We start from the raw sequence: 19,346 nt of genomic DNA, 5'->3' as shown, positions 1-19,346 counted from the left end.
TGCGAACCCAGGTTTGAATCCCACGGTGTCAGATTGTGAAATTTGAATTCAATAAAAATCTGGAATTAAAAGTCTAATGATGACCATGAAACCATTGTCGATTATCATAAAAATCTATGTGGTTCACTGATGTCCTTTACGGAAGGAAATCTGCCATCCTTAGCTGATCTGGCCTACATGTGACTCCAGACCAACAGCAATGTGGTTGACTCTTAAAATGCCCTAACAAGCCACTCAGTTCAAAGAGAATTAGGGATGGCCAATAAATGCTGGCCCAGCCAACGATGTCCAGATCCCAGGCCTAATTCTTCAGGCTTAATTCTTGGCACTAATTTATAATGGATGGAAGGCATTGCATTTCCCAGTATCAGATTGCTGAATAAATGTAGGACAATAGGATAATTGTATTGTAATTCAAGTAGAACAGTTCTCAGTTTCCAAACCCATCCCAAGCACAGCCTGAGTGATTTGTGAACAGGAGTCAGATATAATGGAATTCATCAGTCATTATTTAGTATTCTAAATACTTTAGTCTAACGTTTTGCATTGTCTCCTGGGTGGGACAGCATGAACAGGTGAGAAAATAAGAAATGATGTAGCAAGACAAATGACAAGGTATGGTAATCCCTCTCTATCATTGAATATAAACTATAGCAATTTTGAAAAAGTGCAGAGTGAAAGGAAATCATGCAATATATTCATGATTATTTTCATTTTTTGAACACAACTTTCTCTTTAATGAGTAGGCTTCAAGAAATATAAGAAATGAAGAACATGTATCTATAGTGTTTTATCGCATCCTCAGGGTGTCCCACAAACACTTCACATCCAACAAACATTCTTCAAATGTAGACACATTAGTTCAGCCATCAAGCACAGTATTGGTTAGCAGCCCGAGCTTCACTTTTTCAGTTTGTGATGGTATTTGAAGGTTTTGGCGTTGGTACAGTACTATGGTTTAAACAGTCCTAACTATCAATCATGTTTTAGAATTTTTTGACTACTGGTTTACTAAATTGACATGACAAAGAGTTGGATCTAAGGTAGTGTTTTGATGCACAAGGTACTCATATTCAAAAAGTGCCAAAGTAGTTAAAATGCTAATATTCCCCAAAACACAATAACAATAAGCAATTTTGTCCCCCCCCCCCCCCCCCCCCCCCGCCCATGTTAGGCAACTGCCTGGGGTGAAGGGGTGAATGGATCATCCTAGTGGAGTTAAAGTTCGAGTGAGTACTTTTGGGAATTACAAACAACCTAGTTAACAAGTTAAAAAGAATCATAGAATTTACAGTGCAGAAGCAGCCAAGGTAGCTAACTCAGCTGACTGAGTGACATGATGGAGCAGCACTCGGAAGCTGACCTGTGAGGGAGCAACGGGGCGGAGCAAGGCAATCCAAATTCCAGACACTCGGCAGCACCAAAATTCAAAGGCCTGGCATCAATTTTTGAAAAATACCATTAGCACAAGGGTGGGAGCTGATTGGTAGGCAAATTGTTTTCTCCACTTTAAAGTTACAATAAGGAAAGTCAAGTGTTAAAACAGATTATTAAGAATAACGTAAATAATTTTCTGCTAAGCATAAATTTAAGAGTCTTTTCAACTAAAAGTATGACTGGGGAGCTCAGTCCCCTGCACTGCATTGTCTGCAATGTGGGAATTCTTAGGCACTTTTTGCAGTCTTGATGAACACGTGGAGGAAGTGCTACCACTTGACCAGCTTTAGCATCGGCTTGAGGCACAGCGGTGCATCCGCGAGGCTGAGAGGTTCATAGATATCACATTTGTAGATGTGGTCACTCCGCAGCTGAAGGATGTGCAGTCAGACAGGGAATGGGTGACCACCAGTCTGAGGAAGGTGGGCAGGTGTAGACAAGAAAGCCCCAGAGTGCATCTCACTCAAGAACCATTTTTCTGTGTTGGAAAACAATGAGAGCGACGGTTCCGCTGGAGAATGCAACCAGTTCTCTCTCTACCTCCCTTTTTGAATAGCGGAGTTTTATTAGCTACCCATCAATCTGTAGGAACCATTCCAGAGTCCAAAGAATTTTGGAAAATGACCGCCAATGGGTCTACTATTTCTAAGCCTACTTCCTCAAGTACTCAGGGATAAAGAATATCAGGCCCTGGAGATTTATCGGCTTCAATTGCACTAATGTCCCTAACATTATTTCTCTAATACCAATTTCCTTCAACTCCTCACTAAAATTTGTGCATCTTAGAACTTCCAGTACATTATTTATGTTTACCATTTTGAAGACAAGCAAAGTACGAGTTTAGTTCCTCGGCCATTTTTTGTCCCAAAAGACCATAAAACAAAGGAGCAAAATTAGGCCATTTGGCCCATTAGGTCTGCTCTGTCATTCAATCATGGCTGATACCTTTCTCATCCCCAATCTCCTGCCTTCTCCCCATATTATTAATCAAGAACCTAGCTATCTCTGTCTTAAAGACACTCAGTGATTTGGCCTCCACAGCTTCCTGTGCAAAAGCGTTCCCCATCCACTGGTGGAAGAAATTCTCCCCATTTCAGTTTTAAGTCTGATGCTTGTGCCCCCCGGGTTCTTATTTTTCCTACTAGAGGAAACATACTCTTCACGTCCACTCTATCTAGGCCTCTGTGTCCTGTAGGTTACAATAAGATATTCCCTCATCCTTCTAAACTCCAATGAGTACAGACCCAGAGTCCTCAACTGCTCCTTATATGGCAAGCTCTTCATTCCAGAGATCCTTCTTGTGAACCAAGGCCAGCACATCCTTCCTGAGATACGGGGCCCAGAATTGCTCACAATACTTCAAATGGATTGGATTGGATTTGTTTATTGTCACGTGCAGCAGTGTAGCATGGTGGTTAGCATCAATGCTTCACAGCTCCAGGGTCCCAGGTTCGATTCCCGGCTGGGTCACTGTCTGTGTGGAGTCTGCACGTCCTCCCCCTGTGTGCGTGGGTTTCCTCCCACAGTCCAAAGATGTGCGGGTTAGGTGGATTGGCCATGCTAAATTGCCCGTAGTGTCCTAAGGTTAAGGGGGGGGTTGTTGGGCTACGGGTATAGGGTGGATACGTGGGTTTGAGTAGGGTGATCATGGCTCGGCACAACATCAAGGGCCGAAGGGCCTGTTCTGTGCTGTACTGTTCTATGTTCTATGTACCGAGGTACAGTGAAAAGTATTTTTCTGCAAGCAGCTCAACAGATCATTCAGTACATGGAAGAAAAGGGAATTAAACAAAATTCAAGAAAATACATGAGAATACATAATAGGGCAACACAAGATATACAATGTAACTACATAAGCATTGGCATCGGTTGAAGCATACAGGGTGTAGTGTTAATGAGGTCAGCCATTAAGAGGGTCATTTAGGAGTCTGGTGACAGTGGGGAAGAAGCTGTTTTTAAGTCTGTTCGTGCGTGTTCTCAGACTTCTGAATCTCCTGCCCGATGGACGAAGTTGGAAAAGTGAGTAAGCCGGGTGGGAGGGATCCTTGATTATGCTGCCCGCTTTCCCCCGGCAGTGGGAGGTGTAGATGGAATCAATGGATGGGAGGCAGGTTCGTGTGATGGACTGGGCGGTATTCACGACTCTCTGAAGTTCCTTACGGTCCTGGGCCGAGCAGTTGCCATACCAGGCTGTGATGCAGCCCGATAGGATGCTTTCTATAGTGCATCTGTAAAAGTTGGTAAGGGTTAATGTGGACATGCCGAATTTCCTTAGTTTCCTGAGGAAATATAGGCGCTGTTGTGCTTTCTTGGTGATAGCGTCGACGTGAGTGGACCAGGATAGATTTTTGGTGATGTGCACCCCTAGGAATTTGAAACTGCTCACCATCTCCACCTCGGCCCCGTTGATGCTGACAGGGGTGTGTACAGTACTTTGCTTCCTGAAGTCGATGACCAGCTCTTTAGTTTTGCTGGCATTGAGGGAGAGATTGTTGTCGTTACACCACTCCACTAGGTTTTCTATCTCCCTCCTGTATTCGGACTCATCGTTATTCGAGATCCGGCCCACTATGGTCGTATCGTCAGCAAACTTTTAGATGGAGTTGGAACCAAGTTTTGCCACGCAGTCGTGTGTGTACAGGGAGTAGAGTAGGGGGCTAAGTACGCAGCCTTGCGGGGCATCGGTATTGAGGACTATTGTGGAGGAGGTGTTGGTGTTCATTCTTACTGACTGTGGTCTGTTGGTCAGAAAGTCAAGGATCCAGTTGCAGAGTGGAGAGCCAAGTCCTAGGTTTTGGAGCTTTGATTATGGTGTTGAAGGCGGAGCTGTAGTCAATAAATAGGAGTCTGATGTAGGAGTCCTTGTTTTCGAGATGCTCTAGGGATGAGTGTAGGGCCAGGGAAATGGCGTCTGATGTGGACTGGTTGAGACGGTATGCGAATTGAAGAGGGTCAAGGCGTTCCGGGAGTATGGAGGTGATGCGCTTCATGATCAGCCTCTCGAAGCACTTCATTACTACTGACGTCAGGGCCACCGGGCGGTAGTCATTGAGGCACGTTGCCTGGTTCTTCTTTGGTACCGGTATGATGGTGGTCTTCTTGAAGCAGGTGGGGACCTCGGAGTGGAGTAGGGATAGGTTAAAGATGTCTGTGAATACCTCTGCCAGCTGGTATGCGCAGGCTCTGAGTGCACGACCAGGGATCCCGTCCGGGCCCATCGCCTTCCGTGGGTGCACTTTCAGGAAGGCCGATCTGACTTCGGAAACTGTGATGGTGGGTATGGGTGAATTATGGGCTGCTGGGGCACTCGACAGCGGATTGTTGGTTATCTGCTCAAACCGAGCATAGAATGCATTAAGTTCATCGGGGAGGGGTGCGCTGCTGCCAGAGATACTGCTCGGCTTCGCTTTGTAGCCCGTTATGTTGTTTGAACGGATGGAGCCTGAACAGAGCTTTACACAGCCTCAGAAGTACTTCCTTGCTCTTGTATTCTAGCCCTCTCGATGTTAATGCGAACATTGCATTTGGTTCCTTACTACCGACTGAACCTGAACGTTAACCTTAAGAAAATCTTGAACTTGGACCCTCAAGTCCCTTTGGGCTTCTGATTTTTCTTGCTAACTTGGTATGCCTCTTCTTTGAATCTAATACTCCCTCTAAGTTCACTTGTAAGCCATGGTTTGGCCACGGTTCACTGTCTACTCTTGCGCCAAATAGGAATAAACAACTTTTGGAGTTCACCCATTGGTTCCTTGAATGCCCACCATTGCCTATCCACTGTCCTTCCTTTCAGCAACGTTTCTCAGTCCATCATAGCCAACTCATGCCTCATACTATCAAAGTTACCTTTGTTAAGATTCAGGACCCTAGTCTTAGGATCAACTACCTCACTATCCACCATGATAAAGAATTCTATCATATTATGGTCACTCATCCTCAAGGGTTCTCTCACAATTAGGTTGCCAACTAATCCCATCTCAATACACAACTCGCAATCCAAGATGGCCTGTTCCCTTGTTGGTTCCTCAGCATATTGGTCCAGAAAACCATCCCATACACAAATTCCTCTTCTATTGTACTGTGTCTAATTTGACGCACCCAATCTATATGCAGTTTTGCCCTTTTGAAAAAAATCGTGAGAAACTGCTTCACTTACGAACAAAATCTCAATGTTAATCTTTCTGGTCAAAAATCCCCAAACTCAATTATATCTATATTTCACCCAACTTACAAAATAAGAACAAGTTTTGAATCATTTAAGGAATTCCAGAGAGCACTTGGTTTCCAAAGCACAATAAAGCATGTTAAGATTAAAGCATTTTACACTTTTCGTTTGCAATTGCCCAAAAGCTCTTTTTAGAGCATTAGACATTCTCACTTAGCTGAAACGCGGAAAAACCTAATCAGAGTTGGGCTACCTCGGTTAATTGTCAGAGACAATGGGGACAGGGACTGCCATAAAATTTGCAAAATATTTAAATTTCAGCCAAGCATAAATAGCATGTAGGTATAACAAGTAAATAAAAAGTTAAATGGATTGTTCGCCTTTATTGAAAGGGGGTGGGCGGGTTGAGTATTAAAGTATAATAACAGCCGTACCTTGCTGACTCCATGTCCTCTTGTTCATCAAAGAGCACAGTGCACCTGGTTAGTCTCTGTTGTCGGATTTCAGGTGTGGGGTTCCAGAATATTTCTGACACACCAGTCTTTTTGTCATTAATCATTACTTCACCATCCTATAAATTGTTAAAAAAGTAGAAACTAATCAAGTGAATTAAAATGTAACTGTAATTATAACAAAATAATTTAAATATATTTGAAATTCTTTTAAATTATTAATCAAAACAAATTGCAGTATTTCTAGAATATTTACTTTCTAATACTGTTTTAGAAGTAGCATAGTCTACATTAAATTCTTACTGAATCGTTACAGTGCAGAAGGAGGCCTTTCGGCCCATCATGCCTGCACCTGCGCTCCAAATGAGCATTATGATTTAGTGCCATTCTTCTGCCATTTTCCCTGCATATTACTTCAATTCACATAATCATCAAATGCCCTCTTGAATGCCTCAATTGAATCTGCCTCCACCACACTTGTAAGCAGTGCATTCCAGACCCGAACAACCTCCATTGTGTGAGAAAGTTTTTTTTCCACATTATATTTGGTTCTTTTGCAAATCACTTTCAATCTGTGCCTTGTCCTTCTTGATCCTTGGAGCAGGAAAAGTTTCTCCCTGTCTACTCAGCCCACTCATGATTTTGAATGTCTCTATATCTCCTCTTAGCCTTCTTCTCTTCAAGAACAGTCCCAACCATTCCAATGTATCCTCACAACTGAAGTTTCTCATCCCTGGAACCAATCTTGTAAACCTCTTCTGCACTCTCTCCAATGTGTTCATATCCTTCCTATAGTGGGGCACCCAGAACTGTACACAATATTTCAGCTGAGGTCCAGGTATTGTCTTATACAAATTCAATATAACCTCCTTGCTCTTGTACTCTATGCCCCTGCTAATAAAGCGGAGGATTCTGTATGCTTTATTAGTTGCTCTCTCCACCTGCCCTGTCACATTTAATGAGTTATGCACATTATGCCCAGGTCCCTCTGCTCCTGAATACCCTTTACTGCACCCTTATTTTCTAATGCTTCTCCATGTTCTTTCTACCAAAATGAATTACCCACCCGTCTCCATATTGAACTTCATCTGCCACCTATTTACCCTTTCACCAATTTGTCTATATATATCCTTTCACAGTCATTTGTAATTTATATTCTTTAAAATGAATGATATTTTCAACATCCAAAAATTATCTCAAATACAAATCACACAACTCACCCAGTGTCCTTCCAGAGTAGCCAAAACCTCTGATCCCAACTTGATTTTTCCAAATATCTGGTTAACATTGTTGCTATTGCCTAAAAATGGCTGCAGACATGACAATTATTGACTATACTGCAGTGGCTATGTAAAATACCACAATAATGACATTTATTTGAGCAGGCAGTTTCTCATTTAAAGTTGAGGTAACATTGGCACTTAATTTTTGTAATGTTACGTTTCAAGACAAATAGCAATTTTTTGTTTGATCCTTACACTCATTTTTAGGATCACACAAAATTTCCACCTATCTACTCCCACCTGGTGAAAGCTACAAGTTCAGTCATCTTAGTGTTTCTGATTACACTAGCAGAGATTCGGAACCCAACACATGGGGATGTTTAGCCATGATTTCTATTCGTAAGTACATTTTAAATATCAAATTCTCGTCTTGACAACACCTGCACAGCAAATTTAATGAAGACGCAATTTAATTCACAAAAGGCATGTCATTTATCGATTAGACTAAATGTTAATAACATTTTGGAATATTAATGTTTTGATTTTAATACTTGTCTTACTCAACTACTGGTATGTATAAACCAAAATTAAGCTGAAACCTATTTTAACCAAGATTTTATGTATAGTTTGGAAATTAATGATAATTTCTTTACATTGGTTCATCTGTATGCTGGACAAGGACCATCATTAGTGTAAACAATTGTTGATCAACAATCATTCCAAAGAGTTATTTGACTCGAAACATTAACTCTCTTTCTCTCTTCATAGATGCTGCCAGACATGCTAAGTTTTTCCAGCACTTTGTTTAACTAATAAAATGAGGAGTTTATTTCCTTTAAGAAAACAATTCATGTCTGTAAAACAAGTATTCTGGATACCTTTATTCAGGATTTCTAATGGCAGAATTAAAAATATAATTTTAAAAATCATTTCAATTTTTAAAAAAATTATTATTTTTGTATGAGATCTGATTTTTAAAAACGTTTTGATCAGCGGATTTGTCTAGCAATTATTCCAAACCTCCCATTTGCTACATTGCCGTGATTCCTGAATTAAAAGTTCTGTATTTTCTTAGTTGATAAGATTTTATTCAAGTATTTTAGAAACAATGATTTAGGGTCTCGGTGGCACGATGCCGCAGTGGTTAGCACTGCTGCCTCACACTGCCAAGGATCCAGATTCCTATCCGTGTGGAGTTTGCATTCTCTCCGTGTCTGCGTGAGTCTCACCCTCATAACCCAAAAATGTGCAGGGTAGGTGGATTGGCCATACTAAATTGCCCCTGAATTGGAAAAATTGAATAAAAAGATTTAGAATCTCAAGAATTGTGCGAAAGAAATCTTGGAAAATCTGACCTTTCATTTTTAGAGAGAAGTGTCTACCATCTCTCAAAGAACCCAGCCAAAGTGTTGAATTTGTGTGCAAAGCCACACCCTACTGTCCTATGTGACAATTATGCATTGCACAGGCAACAAAGCCAGCTGGAAACAGGAATCCACAGTTTACTTACAATGAAGTTAAGTTATTCATTTTTTGCATGACATGGCTTCCTATGCAATGAATGGAAGTCAAGAACAGCTACATCAGCTCCTTTTTGAAATTTCTATAAAGGAAACTAGTTTACTGATTAATGTTACCATTAAAGGCAACAGAATTGAAAGGCAATTCCCCAAATTCTGCTGAATAAAGTAATAAGAATTATTTGCTCACCTTCAATTTGAATTCGATTATAGCACTGTACCCTGTTTTCTCACATGTGATATTAACATAGCCTCCAAGTTCAAGAGTCATTGGACCATAAACAATTCCTATAAAGTAAGGATTTGTGAAAAATGCTTGTGTTAGACGTGCAAAAATACACCTGTCCATCACACACCAAACTTCACACTTTATTAAATATACCAAATAAATCAGTTCTTGAACTGGAGCCAGAAATTTGCAAGAGATTTCTTGCCCTCAATCGATCTGAACAAATAACAAGTGACTTCAACTGGTTTCCAGATGCAAATGTTGAGCAAGGCCACAGATAAACAGTACATTCATGCTCTTGGTTATGAGGCAGCAGCACCCCAACTGGAGATGCATTAGTGTGTAAAAAGAACCTTTAGAATGTGACTATGGTGCAACAGAGTGTTAAATTTTGCTGGATTTTAAACAACGATTTCTTAATCAGATCCACAGAAAAATAAACTAGAAAAACATTAATCATTCCAGTTCAGTGAAAAGATGGCTATATTAAATTTCCTGCACGAGAAACAAAAGCAGCTGCAAATGCTAATGGATGACTGACAAAAAATAGCCTGCTCTGCATTTTCGATTATGAGGATTTTTAGCAACAGGAGACTTATTCAACTTCCACATACAACAGAGAAATGTGCATCATCAGTTAGCTGTTCCCTCCACCTGCTAGAAGACAGCATGACTAGAGGCAAGTCTTCAGCCTTTTTGACTGATAAAGCAAATAAGGACCGGACACCGATGAAACAATACTGACAAAGACAACGAAAGATCAACTGGCATAAAATCTATTTTTATTGGGTGTTAAAATAGCAAAGCTGTAAATGGTGATAAACATAGAAACATACAAAACTCCAAGACACGCTGGATGAGGAGAATGATGGGCTGGGATGGAGCTTTTTATATGGAGGATTTGTAACTTCAGGCAAACATCGTGGTTATGCTGCTACCTCAAAAGAATAATGCTTAGTATCAGAAAAGAACCTACATTGGTCCAAGATAAGAGGCGAGAGTTCTGACTTAATCTGAAATTCATTCCTGATGGGAACAACACATCCAACACTTTCAACATTCACTCCCTCCACCACAGATGCACAGTAGCAGCAGTGTGTACAGTGCACAAGATGCACTGCAGCAACTCACCAAGGCTCGTTTGACAGCACCTTCCAAGCCTATGACCTCTACCACCTAGGAGAAGGGCAGTAGATACATGGGAATACCATCATGTGCAAGTTCCCCTTTGAGTCACACACCATCATGGCTTGGCAATATTTTGCAGTTCCTTAGCTGCTGCTGGATCAAAATCATGGAACTCACTTCCTAACAGTGTTGTGGTTGTTGCTGCAACACATGAACTGCAGAGGTTCAAGAAGGCAGTTCATCATCATATTTTCAAGGGCAATTAGAAACAGGCAATAGATGTTAGCTGAGTCAGCAATGTCCACAACCCACGAACAAACTAAAAAAATGGAAATCCAGTCCAGGTTTCTGAGAGTTCAGCCACATGGGGCTGTTAATTGGATTTCCTGGCTATGTCATCTGACTTCTGCCAAATCAACCAGCTCATGTCGCTCGGTAAATGGGAACTAGATTGGGATAAACAAACACCAAGTTGTCAGGTCAGATTGCAGTCATTTGCTGTGAAGCAGTGCACACCAACAATCCAGGTGCGATGAGCAGCTTGGTGTTAAATAAAAAAAAAAAAATCAGATTTGACCATACAATGCTCCGGGGTGTTATTGAGTGGTTGGATGAAAGGGACTCGGAGGAAATTGTGCATCAGGACTATTGTTTACCCAGTAAAGGAGGTTATGCAGGATCGTATCTTTCTGGTGAAAGCCGTTTCCATGCAGCTTGGATGGAGTAAAGCTGTGTCAGAGGCTATGTGATGACCAAATGCTGTGTGGCAATGAGTAGTTTACTAGAGGAAGATAGCATTGAGAAAGACTTTGGAGGTTGAACGTCATGTTTTTGATTTGATGTATTATTGTCACATGTATTAGTATACAGTGAAAAGTGTTGTTTCTTGCATGCTATACAGACAACGCATACCGTACAAAGGGAAGGAAGGAGAGACTACAGAATCTAACGTTAGGATCATAACTGGGATGTAGAGAAAAGATCAACTTAATAGGAGGTAGGTCCATTCAAAAGTCTGATGGCAGCAGGGAAGAAGCTGTTCCTGTTTGTGTGTTGAGTTAGACAATATTCAGACTTGGGCTGAAAGTCACAAGTAGCATTCACGCCAGGCAATGATTATCTCCTAAAAGAAAGAATCTAAGCCTCTTCCCTCCACATTCAATTATTTATCATCACGGAAACACCCATTATCAACATTTGCGCAGTATCTTATTAACGCTTTTTGGAAATCCAAGTATATTACATCTACTGGTTCCCCTTTAGCTAGCCTGCTGTTTACCACCTCAAATAATTCTAGTAAATTTGTCAGGCGTGATCTCTATTTCATGAAGCCACGCTGACTCTGCTTGATAAAATTATGTATTTCTAAATGTTCTGCGATTATATCCTTTATAATGGACTGTAACATTTTCCCAATGACTGATGTTAAATAACTGCAAAACATCTACCTTTAGAAGTGATTCTGTGATTTGGCAATGCTACACACAACTAATTTAAGATAATGAGTTAAGTTCACAACATGGCTCATTTATGCCATTCAGAGTCTACTTGCCAATCAATCAGCACTCCTTTACCTCCATAGTATAAATTCTTTTGACCATGTGAAATTTGTAATCTTGCAATTGTCCTCATGATTGCAAGACAAAAAGCTTTGGCAACACTGCATAGTTCTTGCACATCTCCGACTTCCCTGCAAATTTGTTCCACTCCTTCTCTCTCTTTATTTGAAGGCTTATAGAATACCCCCAGTGGCATGACCATTCCCTTTTTGCATCTCATCCATAATCAAATAGATTCTGTCCTTGTCCATTCAAGGACATTCCTTCATTCCAAAACCATAAAGCACTCGCTGATCAATGCTGCCACTCCATCTTCCTTTTTTCTTCTCTGTGCACTTTATATTCTTGAATATTAAGTGCCCAGTCCTCACCATTTTCCAGTCATGTTTGTCATGTTTCCATACTGTTATTTGTACTTTTAGTTTACAATCTTACTCACTACACTTTGGGTGTTTACATAAATGCATTGCAAATCTACTTTTGTATTCCTCAAAGTCCTTCTTATGCCACTTGTATCTAATAGAGAACTTCACACTTCTTAAGTGCTGTCCATGTTTTCACTATGAACATCTTACTCTTTGTTCCTACTTTTACATCCTGGTGACCAGACCCTGCCAAATCTGAACCTTCCCCAACCATAGCTGCGAACCTCTTCATGAGGGCATTGCACCTCAGCAGGACTGGGACCAATATGGCGCCTACAAATAGGTGCCTCCTGTTTCAGAATTGGCCCACTGTCTCAAGTAGCTCACATTCCTCGAACAAATCAAAACAAAATTTTCATGCAATACTTAGGTTGATCTGGGAAGAAATGCAACTTTAAACAAGGAATCCAGAGATACTACCTTTGCAATGAGCATAGGGCATGTTCATTATATAATCTTCCCCTCTGTTGAGGAAAGAAAGTCTAGCTTCACCATCCAATATGGCAGATAATGAATTACCTGAAACATAAGAGCGAATAATACATATTATTTTAATACACAGATCTTCCAATCGGAATTTGTATTTAATTTCACTGAATCCAAACAGGTTCTATTTTCTACAGTTTTATTCACCCATGTAAATTTTCTCTCTCACTCTCCTTGAACTTTGACACCATGCTGAGACATCTTTTATACAGATGCTATTTACTCTTCATTTCGTATTTATCTATTTTTGATTTTTCCAATTAAGGCGTAATTTAGCGTGACCTATCCAACTTCCCTGCAAATCTTTGGGTTGTGGGGGTGAGACCCACACAGACACGGGAGAATGTGCAAACTCCGCACAGACTGTGACCAGGGGCCAGGATCAAACCCGGGTCCTCAGCGCCGTGAGGCACTGCACCACCCCTGTTATTTACTCCTCATACTGAGAACAAGCATCCATTATTTACATGTGAGCCATGATGGTGAGTGCTCATAGGTTGTTAAGACCACTTGGGCAGCACAGCTGAATTTGATCCTGGCCTTGCTTGATGTCCACTTTCAGCAAGGGTTCTCAGATCCTGATCTGGAACTAAGAAACAAAGGCCACAAAGGCTAGATATCGTGCCCTTATGGCTGCCAAGAGACCAGTGAATTCAGCACAGTGTGGGGATCAATAGCTTGCAGTTATATGGTTAATTAACAAAGATCACCTCAGTATGCTTTACAAATAAACAATGACAATGCCAAGTCTAGAAAAAAGATTAGGGGCAGTGACCTAAAGCAAAACAGCTGCAGTTGTCTGTCCAGCACTGGAGTGCTGCTTTGGGTACATTGAAGTGCTTCAGCTGGAGTTTGCCTTTAGTAGCTGGCTCTTACTTCACTACAGGGGAAGCCTATAAAAAAGTGGGAATTCAGAAAGAGAATGAGAACAAGTAAGCCAGGAGTTTACAGACAAAATATAAAAGCGATATCAGATGAATCCCTAAGTTAATTAGTTGGTCAGTATAGGCCTTTCCTGACTCAACACAGAGGAGACAATGGTGAGTAACAAGTGAGTTATAATGTTGGAAACACTTTATAAAGTTTGTCTGAGCAGCTCGACCATGTGAAAGTCGAGTAGTCCCGATGATTACCTCTGAAGGAAGTGTCACCAGCTGCAGAAACTTGAGCTCTGGGTTGCGGTACTCGAGCAGCGGCTGGAATCACTGTGGTACATCTACAAATCTGAGGGTTACGCGGATAATACATTTAGAGAGGTGGTCACACCGTAGCTAACCGGGAGAGGGAATGGGAGAATGCCAATCCCAAAGCTGTCTCGCTCTAACATTCCTTTCTGGGGTAAAAACACAACAGGAAAAGTAGCCCAACCCATTGAAGGACAGTATTAGATCCAAAGAAGAGTCAAATAAAATTGCTAGAAAAAGTAGCAAGCCTGAGGATTCAGAGAAGTTTAGAATTCAGCAATGGAGGATCAAGAAATTGATTAGGAGGGAAAAACAGACTATGAGAATAAACTTGCAAGGAATATAAAGCAGACTGCAAAAGTATGTAAAATGAAAAAGATTATGAAGACTAATGTATGTCCCTTACAATCTGAAACAGGAGAATTTATAATGGAACACAAGGAAATGGCAGAGCTATTAAACAACTACTCTAGTTCTGTCTTCACTGCAGAAGACACAAATAACTTCCCAGAAATGCTCAGGAACTAAGACACGAGGGAGGAGGAGGAATTAAAAGCAACTATTGTTAGTGTTAAAAAGTGGAAAAATCAATGTGGCTGAATGCTCATACATCCCCAGGGCCTGATAATCTACAATGGCACTAAAGAAGGTGGCCATAGAAATAGTTGCCACATTGGTTGTCATCTACCATTCTGAAGATTCGAGAACAGTCCTGGCAGATTGGTAGGCTGCAAATATAATTCCACGATATAAAAAAAAAGAGGGAAGGGAAAAACAGGGAATTACAGACCAGCTAGTCTAACATCAGTAGTGGGCATGATGTTAGAGTCTATTTATAAAGGCTGTGCTAACAGGAAACTGAGAAATATCAGTGAAATTAGATTAAGGCAATATAGTTTGGGAAATGGGAATCATGTTTGACAAACTTACTAGAGTGTTTTGAGAACATTAACTTGGAGGATAGATGAGAGCGAATCAGTGGATAAGGTGCATTTGGATTTTCAGGAAACTTCTGATGAAGTCCCACATAAGAGATCAGTGTGCAAAATTAAAGCATATGGCATTGGGGGTAAAATATTGGCATGAACTGAGAATTAGTTGACAGCCAGGAAACAGAGAATAGGATTAAATGAGTATTTTTTGGAGTGGGAGTCAGTGACTAGTGGGGTGCCATAGGGACCCCAACTATTCATGATATACATCAATTATTTAGTTGTGGGAATGAAATGTAATATTTCTAACTTTGCTGACGACACAAAACTAGGTGGGAATGTGATTGGTGAGAAGGATGTTAAGAAGCTTCAAGGCGATTCAGACAGGTTGAGGGAGTGTGCAAATATATGGTAGATGCCGTGTAACATGTAAAAGTGTGAAGTTATCCAATTCGGTAAGAAAAACAGAATAGAAGTGTATTATTTAAATAGTAATAGAGACAAATGGACCTGTGTTTCCTTATACACCAGTCACTGAAATCAAGCCTGCAGGTGCAGCAAGCAGAAGGAAGGCAAATGATCGGTTAGCCTTCATTGTAAGAAGATTTGAGTACAGGAGCAAGAATGTCTTCTTTTCAGGGCCTTTGTGAGACCACACCTAGAAAATTGCGTGTCAACTTTGGTCCCTTACCTAAGAAAATATATACTTGACATAGAGTGAGTTTAGGGAAGGTTCAGCAGACTGATTTCTGGGATGGTAAGATTGTCATATGTGAAGAGATTGGGTGGACTAGGCCTGTACTCACTGGAGTTTAGAAGAATGAAAGGGGATCTCATTGAAATAAAATTCTGACAGGCTGGACAGACTGGATGCAGGGATGATATTCCCTCTGGCTGGGGGGTCTAGAACAAGGATGCACAGTCTCAGGATATGGGTAGGCCACTTAGGATTGGGATGAAAAATTCCTTCACTCACGAGGATGGTGAACCTGTGGAATTCTCTACCACAGAACATCATGGAGGTCAAGACACCGAATATATTTAAGAAGGAAGTAGATAGATTTCTAGACACTAAACGTGTCAAGGGCTATGGGGAGAGCCTGGGAGTATGAGATAGAGGATCAGCCACAATCATACGAATGACGGAGCTGTTCAAGGGGCCGAATAGGCTACTCATGCTCCTATTTTCTATGTAACCGCTTTTCCTTTTGAATACTGGAGAGTGAGATGGTTCATTGGAGGGCTTTATGAAGAGCCAAATTCGTGGCACCACGGGTTGCACAGCTACACAGGAGGGGAGGAGGAAAAATGCAAGTTCTATAGTGGCAGGATTCCACAACTGGAAGAGAAAATTCTGCGGCCTTAGATGTGGCCACAGGGCGGAATGTTCCACCCCCCCGCCCCAGGGTCAAGATGGCCACAGAATGGCTGGAGGACATTCTTTTTGGAGAGCGTGAACATCCAGAAGTTGAGGTCCACAGTGGGACTAATGACACCAGTAGGAATAGTGATGAGGTCCTGAAAGCAGATTTTTGGCTGTTAGTGAGGGAAATAAAACGTAGGATCTCAAGAGAAGGAATCTCAGGGTTTCCCCAAGTGGCACTTACTAATGAGAATAGGAAGATTGAGTAGTTGAGTACAGATGGAGAAATGGAGTACAAGGGAGAGCTTTAGATTTCTGAGGCATCGGGATTGGTTCTGGGACAGGTGCAACCTGTACAAGGATGGATTACACCTCAACAGTACTGGGACTAATGCCCTCGTGGGGAAGTTTGTTAGTCCTGTCGGGGAGGGCCTAAATTAGATTGGCAGGGAGATGGGAACTTAAGAAGAAATTGAGGGGAGAAAAGCTTGCAGTGTGAAGGAAATAAGTCTTAACTGACAAAGAGGATTATTCAAGGTAACTAGAATACTTGGAGAGTTTGGTGGAACCAGAGTAGGTAACAGTAAGTCATCAGATGGGGGTCACAGTAAGGGGGAAAAGTAAAAAAAGCCCAAATCAAGATTAATGAGCACAGAAATGAATGCACGGGGAGTGGTTAATAACATTAGTGAACTACATGCACAGGTTGACAAATGGAATCATGGTATTATTGCTATAACAGAGAACTGTCTCAAAGAAGGGCAGGACTGTGTTAAATATTCATTGGCATAAGCAGCTGAGGACACACATGAAAGGAAACGGGGGGGGGGGGGGGGGAAGAGAGTGGCAGTATTGATTAAAGGTGGTATTACAGTACTGTGCTAGGAAAACAAATGTTTTTTTAATGGATATATATTAGAAATAAGGTGTAGCTTCAAGTGGGTTTAATTTAATGCTTCTGTGCCTGGAAGGGTAAATCCTATAAGTTGATTCATGCCGGTCAAAGGTGTGTGTGTGTGTGTGTGTGTGTGTGTGCGCGCGCGCGCACGTGTGTGTGTGTGTTGGGGGGCCTACGGCGTAAAGACCAAATACACCAGCAGTGGTTGCTTAGTAACTAGGGCCTTGCAATGTGGAGCAAGCGCAGAGATATGAAGAGCAGGTAGTTAAGAAAATTAGAGAAACGAAGATACATTTCCAAGACGTCTGAGATTAAAGGCACTAGAACAGGGAACTGTTCATAAAATCTAGACAAGAGTTGAGGGGAAGGCTGAAACGCAAGGAAGTTATCTGTTACGATTTTCAGGTTTGTGAGATTTTGTTACACCCTGTGGAACTGGAGTTGTAATAACTACAGAAATCGGTGGCTGGATCTCAGAGTTTGTGTAAAGCAGCGAAGACAAAAGAAACCTACAAAGGGGGTGGTGTAAAATTCTGGACTGGATTCACTGTTAAAAGTGGAGAAAATGCTTGGGTTAAAAGAGTAATTGCTAATACCTGAACTGGTTTATAGAAGGCAAACCATTAAGGCAAAGCATTTTGTTAAAGTAAATTTAGAGTACACAATTTTTTTTCCAATTAAGGAGCAATTTAGAGTGGTCAATCCACCTATACTGCACATCTTTGCGTTGTGGGGATGAGACCCACGCAGACTCAAGGAGAAGGTGCAATCTCCAAACGGTCAGTGACCTGGGGCTGGAATCGAACCCGGGTGCGTGCTAACCTCTGTGCCACCGTGCCGCCCTGAGGCAAAGCATTATGAGCGAAAATTATAAAGTGGGTTTATGGAAGTGGAGTTTGGAAACTCTCATGTGATCATCATCCCCGGGGATTCTGTGAAGAAATCCAGACACTAACATGGGTTCAGTGCGTGTATTTAGCCAGTCATCTTGCGTGCTCAAAAAGGGCTGTGTTAATGAGGCCATTGTAGATTAAGATGTATTTGTAATCCATGCGAATCCTGAAAACTCGCATGTGGGTGGAGGGGGGATGGAGGGGAAGAAAGAGTGGTAAAGGTGCATTGTATCGTAATCCAATTTTTACCGTATTTAATAAATGCTTCTTCTCATTGTTAAGGCTAATTAGCGGTCCTGTGATACTGTTTCTTCAAGTTTTATAAGAAAGTTAAAGTTCCAGTTTTTGAGCCAGGGTTCCATTCTGGGATCTTCCCATCCACTAATATCAACTGGGATTGTAACAAAAGGAAAGAGAGGATGTTCCAGAGGGGTCGAGGACAGGACTACAGTGAGGAATGTAAAAGAGGCAGTAACACTGATCGATGTAATACATAGACTACGAACTAGTGAAGGGATGTAGAGAAACAAATTTACAAAGAAATTACAGAGATGCATGAATTAAAAGAGTAATTATAATGTGAGACTTCAATTATATAGACTGTAATAGGCATAGTGCATAGGGCCTTGAGGAGCGAGAGCTCCTGGAATGTGTTCAAGGTAACTTCCTACAGCAGTCCGTTTCCAGTCCAACGAGAGGGCGGGCACCAAAATCTGGGAAATGAGTTGGCCCAAGTGGATCAAATATCAGTGGGAGACCATTTGGGGAACAGTGACCATTGTATCATTAAATTTTGCTTGGCGATGGAAAAGGACAGGGGGCAATTCAGAACAAGGATAATTAACTGGGGGAAAGCTAACTTCGATGGTATGAGAATGCATCGGAGTTGAGTGAATTGGAATCAAATATTGGCAAATAAAGATGGTGCCTGAACAATGGGCTACCTTCAAAGCAAAGTTAAGGTAAGGCAAATAAATGTAGAGTGCCCTCGATGATGAGAGAGCTAGAGGTGAAGATGAAAAGCAAGAAATGTTCATACAACAGATGTCAGGTAGGAAATACAATAGAGAATCAGACGAAATATAGAAGGACCGGAGATAAAGTGAAAAAACTAATAAGAAAAGCAAGGAGCGAGCATTTAAAGAGACCAACAGCTAACATAAAAGGTAATCCCAAGGCTATAAATAATAAAAAGGTGGTAAAAATGTAGGGTCGATTCGGGATAAAAAGGGGACTGAAACATGGAGGCAGGAGAAATAGTGGAGGTAATAAACAAGTAGTTTGCATTTGCCTTTACAAAGAAAGAATATGCTACTCAGGCCAAGGTGAGAGAGGAGGTAACTGGAACATGAGAAGAATTTTAAATTCAGAAGGAGTGGCTGTTAGAAAGGCTATTTTTACTTAAAATTGTTAAAGTACCAGGACTGGATTAGGGTAAAGAGGGAAGGAGTG

General features: G+C 41.3%; 1 protein-coding gene across 5 annotated transcripts in view; it reads right to left on the bottom strand.

Annotated features, from left to right (window-relative positions):
- Positions 1-19,346, bottom strand: part of osbpl8 (oxysterol binding protein-like 8) — a 350,856-nt gene that overhangs the window by 34,594 nt on the left and 296,916 nt on the right. For all 5 annotated transcript variants that reach the window (XM_038780245.1, XM_038780246.1, XM_038780247.1 and 2 more), the window contains 4 exons: positions 12,559-12,657; positions 8,988-9,085; positions 7,275-7,364; positions 6,037-6,173 (listed from right to left, as the gene is read on the bottom strand). In XM_038780245.1, coding sequence (XP_038636173.1) covers positions 6,037-6,173; positions 7,275-7,364; positions 8,988-9,085; positions 12,559-12,657 — 424 coding nt within the window. The remainder of the gene's footprint in view (positions 1-6,036; positions 6,174-7,274; positions 7,365-8,987; positions 9,086-12,558; positions 12,658-19,346) is intronic.

Source organism: Scyliorhinus canicula, chromosome 20 (assembly GCF_902713615.1).
Source record: "Scyliorhinus canicula chromosome 20, sScyCan1.1, whole genome shotgun sequence".
Taxonomy (NCBI): Eukaryota; Metazoa; Chordata; class Chondrichthyes; order Carcharhiniformes; family Scyliorhinidae; genus Scyliorhinus; species Scyliorhinus canicula.
Note: the sequence above shows the minus strand (reverse complement) of the source record. Positions and strands in the feature narration are given on the sequence as shown.